Below are 6,391 nucleotides of genomic sequence, written 5' to 3'. Positions count from 1 at the left end.
ATAGACACTTAAAAGTGGGAACCGAGATATCGGTTTTCGTTCGGTTCAGACGTGTTATCTCGAGGCTCCCGTGCTCAGTGAAGCGTGAAGTGTGCGAAGATGAGAAATTCCTTAGAGCAGCGGCGTTGTGAGATCGGTGCTTGGAATGCATCGGCCAGGAAGTTGCCAGTGACAAAAGTGTAAGCAAAAACTGTTCTCAATTTAAGCGGCTTGTTCTTCCTGGGATTGGTGATCGTAATGACATTGATTATTTCGAGTGTGGAACAGAATCCCGGTCCATACACTGCTGATGATATTATCCAAAAGTTTCAATCGCTTGACGGAAAACTTGACAATATGGCTCGAACAACATCAAACGTCCAAGATGACGTAAGGTCGTTAACAATGGAACTGCGAGAATTAAAGGTAGAAAACGCCATGTTAAAGGAAAAACTGCAGTTTTGTGAGTACAAATTAGACGATCTCGAAAACCGATCGAGGAGAGATAATTTGATATTTAGAGGGTTCAACGAAATGCAAGGTGAAACGTGGGAATGCTCGGAACGTCTAGTGCGGGATGCTTTGTGGGACCTATTGGAAATAGACACCGGTGATTTTGATATAGATAGAGCTCACAGGCTAGGGACTGGATCTAAGAGACCAATAATAGTTAAATTTTCTAACTATAAACTCAAGCAGTTGATTCTTGCAAGGGCTCGCTTATTTAGAGGAACAGGAATTAGTGTGCATGAGGATTTTTCAAGGGGCGTGCGCGAAACCCGGAGGATATTGGCAAACTATTTGCAACAGGCAAGAGAACAGAACCTATATGCAGTCATGAGGTTTGATAAGTTGGTGATAGAAGGCAGATCGTACACTTGATCGTATTTGAGTGAAAATGGACTTCCGTGTGCAGCGAGTGACGTAATAAGTGAAAGTGTTGCCAATTCTCAAACTTCAAATCATTTAGTTAATGACAAATGCGTCGTCTCTCCTAGTGCCGGTCGAGAAACTGAACATCTCCGCACCCAGCCCCTTCTCCCCTTTGAATCACCTACAGAACCAGCATCATCATCGTCACAGAACTGTGCTGATCAGCATCCATCCCCTTGCCCCAAAAAAGCTCAAACCAAGAATAGGAAATCGTACAGTGAAGCAACAAGGAAACTAGACGCACCACAATCAGCGATGCAGAACGGCGCCCGCAGGTATGCAGCAGGAATCGAGGACAGAAGAGTGTTCAATCCTCCCCCTCCCTCAACGAGTCACAATAACTTACCCCCGAGGCACAATAGAAGATGTCCCTCCCCGTACCAGGCTAGAGGTCAGCAAACCTGGTGACAAAAGAGATCTCACCAAAAATAACGGCCAAGTAAGTACAGGCAACTCCAAATGTATTTCAGAAGAACTTGCCACTTCGTTGTTTCAATTATGTTACCAAAATGTTAGGGGTCTCCGAACCAAAACAAGAGAATTTTACACGAATGTCCTTTGTAATAGCTTTAGTGCAATAATGATAACCGAAAGTTGGTTAGCAGATTCCCACGAGAATAGTGAACTTTTCGATGAAAGATACGTTGTATATAGGGGGGACCGAAGCAAAAAAGTGTCTGGTAAAACAATGGGTGGTGGTGTAATCATTGCAGTGAAATCAAACGTCAAGAGTGCATTAATAGATTCGCCGTGTTTACATCCGAATATAGACTGCATTTTGATTAAACTATGGTTAAATGGACTAGGAACTGTATATATTTGCGTTGTGTACATAGCACCTGGTAGTAACAAAGACACATACACTTTATTCTTTAGGTTCATAGAAAAGCACTGTCAAACTGGTGACGCTAAACTCCTGATAGGTGGGGACTTTAATCTGACAGATATAACTGGTAGCAATTACAATCTAACTAGTTCATCAGCAACAACGTATTTCGATTTAAACAACTTTATTAACGTATATCTACTAAAAAGCTTGAACGACATTAATACCGCCCTATGTAGTCAAAGGTTGCAGTAATACCGGGTGTCCATAAAATCCCTTTACAACTTCAAAAATTCACTACAAATGAAAATGATGAGATATTTGAGTGACTTTTTTTTAAATGTACTCGTTTACTATTAAAGTTTGTACTAATAGTCAATTTGTGTGTTTCAGGTAACATTGTGAAGAAAGAGAGGTCCTCGAAAGAAAAATGGCTACTCCGCAAGAAAAGGCATAATGTGTGGCGTGGTTCATCGACACAAAATGTGACACTCAGACTCAGCGAAACTTCAGGACTAGGTATGGGAAACAACCACCAGCACGTCCATCAATTCGTGAATGGCACAGGAAATTCATGGAGACCGGTACAATTTTGGATAAAGCAAGAAGTGGAAGGAAACGAGTATCAGAGGAAGACATCGAACGTGTGAGACAAGGCTTTGTTAATTCTCCAAAGAATTACTGCTGCCAGACAGTAAATAGCTACCACAATCAACAGTGCACAAGGTCCTACACCACAACCTGCGATTGTATGCGTATCAAGTGCAACTGTTGCATGCCATCGAGCCCAATGATAAATCGAAACGCAAAATGTTTGCAGTGGACATGCTTCATCGAATATCGGAGGATGCAATGTTCCTCAACCAAGTATGTTTTACTGATGAGGCAACATTTCATGTCTTCGGTAAACTGAACACCTACAATGCGAGAATTTGGGGCTCAGAAAACCCCCATGTGACAATGGACCTCAAAGGAGACAGTACAAAGGTGAATGTCTGGTGTGGACTGACATTCAATCGAATTATTGGTCCATTTTTCTTTGCTGAGCAGACAATTACTGCAAATGTTTACCTTGACCTTTTGACTGAATATGTGACACCACAACTGGCTGACCTTCAACCAACCGTCCTTTACCAACAGGATGGTGCACCACCACATTGGGGATTAAATGTCCGTGACTTCCTGGACCAAACATTCTCTGGTAGGTGGATTGGACTGGATGGTTCTATTTCCTGGCCACCTCGTTCACCAGACATAATGCCCCTAGAATTCGGAACATTACTGACCTCAAGCAAAGGATCACCAATGCCATAGCCACCATTGATGAGGCTATGCTATAGCGGACATGGCGCGAAATAGATTTTCGCCTTGACGCCCTCCGTGCAAACAATGGTGCCCATATTGACGTTTATTATGTTATGAAAAAAAAAACTTCAACATATACTGCTACTATGTAACAAATTTAATTGAATTATCTCTTCATATGTGTTTGGAATAAAAGCTTGAAGTTGAAATACCCGTTATATCTCATTTTCAATTTAATTCTTGCAAAACACAAATTTCCTGAAAAATGGAAAGCCACGGCAATTTGTCCACTTCTCAAAAGCAATAACAATAATGACGTACAAAACTACCGACCAATAAGTATATTATCAGCCCCAGCAAAAATATTCGAAAAAATCATGCATTGTTACATATTTACCCACGTAAAACCTGTAATATCATCGTTTCAACATGGGTTTGTACCACGTAGATCGGTGTTGACCAATCTCTCCGATATTGCCAATTTTATTAGTTCAACATTGGACGAAGGAGGTCAGGTTGACGTAATATATACCGACTTTTGCAAAGCGTTCGACTTGGTTAACCACGATATTCTATTAAGTAAATTAGCATGCTTCAATATTTCTGAACCACTGCGTCAACTGTTCGCTTCCTATTTTCAGAACCGTAAGCGGTACGTGACGTATAAAGGCCACACATCCGACGAGATAAGAGTCACCTCAGGAGTACCTCAGGGGTCTAACCTTGGGCCACTTCTTTTCACATTACTTATTAACGATTTCAAAAGTATAGAGACACTAAAGTTTTGTATTAATCATATGTAAGACCAAAACTCGAATATGCATCTGTTATATGGAATACAGACACAGGAAAGTACAGTGTAGCAATTGAAAGAGTCCAATCATCGAGATTTCTTAGATTTTTAACATACAAATTTCAGAAAGTTTACCCCACATTTGAACACTACGACAACCTAATATATGAATGTCGGTTTACAAAGCTGTGTCACAGAAGAAGGTTACATGAAATAGTATTCTTGTGGAAATTGTTAAATCACGAAATAGATGCTGAACATCTACTCTGCCAGATTAATTTTCGAATCCCGTCGTCGAAAACTAGACTAAAGAATGAAGTTTTTCTTATAAAGAAGGCTACATCCGAAATTAAAAATAAATCTCCATTGTGGAGAATGTGCACCAGTTACAATAACTTGCTAATCAAGAATAACACCATTGACATCTTTTCTATGAACCTAAGCGACTTCGGTAAAGCCACTATTAACACAATGGCTTAAGCTTAAACACATAAGTTCGTATTTAAATTGTGTGATAAAGTGTATAGATATAAAATAAATATTTTTAATATATTTATATATATATATATATATGTCTATTTATATATAATTTATATCTCTATATTACAGAAATATATGTAATTGTAATGATTATGTATCCGTCATATGGGCTCTGTAATTAGGTATGTACCTGTTGAGTTCAATAAATAAATAAATAAATAAATAAATAAATAAATAAAATGTCCATTAGCTATTCATTGATTTAAAAAAAGCATATGATTCGGTCAAAGGAGATAAATTATATAATATATTAGTAGAGTTTGGAATACCTAAGACGCTTGTTAGTATGATAAAAGTATGCACCAGTGAAACAGAAAGTAAAATTCGTGTGGGTATGAATGTGTCTGCCAAATTTACAATTCATGATGGGATAAAACAAGGAGATGCATTATCTCCATTGCTCTTTACTTTTGCCCTAGAATATGCTGTTAGGAAGGTAAAAGAAACTAAAGAAAGACTAAAATTAAATGGTCTGACTCAGTTGTTAGCATATGCAGATGATGTAGACTTATTAGGGGATGATATAAATACAATTAAGAATAATGCTAAAATATTTTTCAAAACTGCTAAAGAGATAGGTTGAAAAGTTAACAAAGAGAAAACTAAACATATGCTTACAGGCCGAAACCAAGTGTTAGGTAATAATAAAAATGTAATTATTTATAACAAATCGTTTGAACCAGTTTCCAAATTCAAATACTTAGGAGTAATATTAAGATGTGAAAATTATATTAAAGAGGATATAAAAAGTAGGCTTAATTCAGGAAATGCATGTTACTTCTCTCTTCATAAACTTTTGTCTTCTCGTTTAATATCTAAGAAACTAAAAGTTAAAATATACAAAACAGTAATTTTACCTGTAGTATTATATGGATGTGAAACTTGGTCCCTTACATTGAAAGAGGAACATAAATTGAGAGTATTTGAAAATAAGATCCTTAGGAAAATCTTTGGACCTAAAAGGGATGAGGAGACAGGTGAGTGGAGAAGGTTACATAATTTAGAACTACATAATTTGTATTCATGTCCAGATATTATAAGAATAATTAAATCAAGAAGACATAGATGGGCAGGCCATGTGGCACGAATGGGAGAGGAAAGAGGAATTTACAGGATTCTTGTTGGAAAACCTGATGGTAAGAGACCTGTAAGAAGGCCAAGACGAAGATGGAGATACAACGTTGAGATTGAGATAAAGGAAATCGGTAGGGATGAAAAAGAGTATATATATCTTGCTCAAGATAGGGACAAATGGAAGGCCTGTGTTGCTGCAGACATGTACCTTCGGGTTTAAGAAGGCTAGAGAGTTAGTTAGTTAGTTATTTAGCGGTTTGTAGCACGTATATGCATAGCGAGTGCTGGTTTACGGTAATTGGCACTGATTTGATGATAAATATTAATTATTACGTCGTCATCTCAACAGTTTCCAGGATGCGAGCATCAAGCGGGGGTAAGTAGTGTAAAGAAGGCATTCGAGATCACTAACAAAAAAACGGAATTTTAAATTGTAATATTACAGCCAAAAACCACCGTTTTCCAACATCAGAACCCCTAAAACAGACCCTACGTGCCTACGAACCTAACTACCAATGTTTAGAAAACTCTGGGGTTTGTCTCAGCCGTTTTTCACGATTTTGTTTGCAAACGAGCATTTTTCTAGCTGTGAGGTGGGTTTGCGTAGCGTTCTTGATTTTCGACGTTCGGAACTTTTCCCGTCCGCTCAGGCGTCACGCGTAACGCACGACTGATAACGTGGGGAGTTCTCATTGGCTGGAAAGCCTTAAAGTGCATCCCACGGTTGAGGTGACCTCATGGTTGGCTGGAAACTGATTGATTAATTGATTTACAATTTTTGGGTCCTTTCGCAACGTGTGGCTCCATTTTGGGCCCTTCAATATATAGGGGGAATATCACCTTATCTAACATCCTTACGAAAAAAATTAAGGAAAGGTTTAAAAAGCCCCTTGGAAAAAATGCAAGTTGTAAATGGACTTCCATAGGACAAACACAACACC

At 38.4% G+C, this 6,391-nt stretch overlaps 1 protein-coding gene across 1 annotated transcript; it reads left to right on the top strand.

Annotated features, from left to right (window-relative positions):
• Positions 1 to 336: 336 nt before the first annotated feature.
• On the top strand, positions 337 to 861 carry LOC145982316 (uncharacterized). The gene has a single exon (XM_083115876.1). The coding sequence runs from the start codon at positions 337 to 339 to the stop codon at positions 859 to 861; it is 525 nt and encodes a 174-aa protein (XP_082972002.1).
• The last annotated feature ends 5,530 nt before the right edge of the window (positions 862 to 6,391 follow it).

Source organism: Lepisma saccharinum, unplaced genomic scaffold (genome assembly GCF_977018435.1).
Source record: "Lepisma saccharinum unplaced genomic scaffold, izLepSacc3.1 HAP1_SCAFFOLD_98, whole genome shotgun sequence".
Taxonomy (NCBI): Eukaryota; Metazoa; Arthropoda; class Insecta; order Zygentoma; family Lepismatidae; genus Lepisma; species Lepisma saccharinum.
Note: the sequence above shows the minus strand (reverse complement) of the source record. Positions and strands in the feature narration are given on the sequence as shown.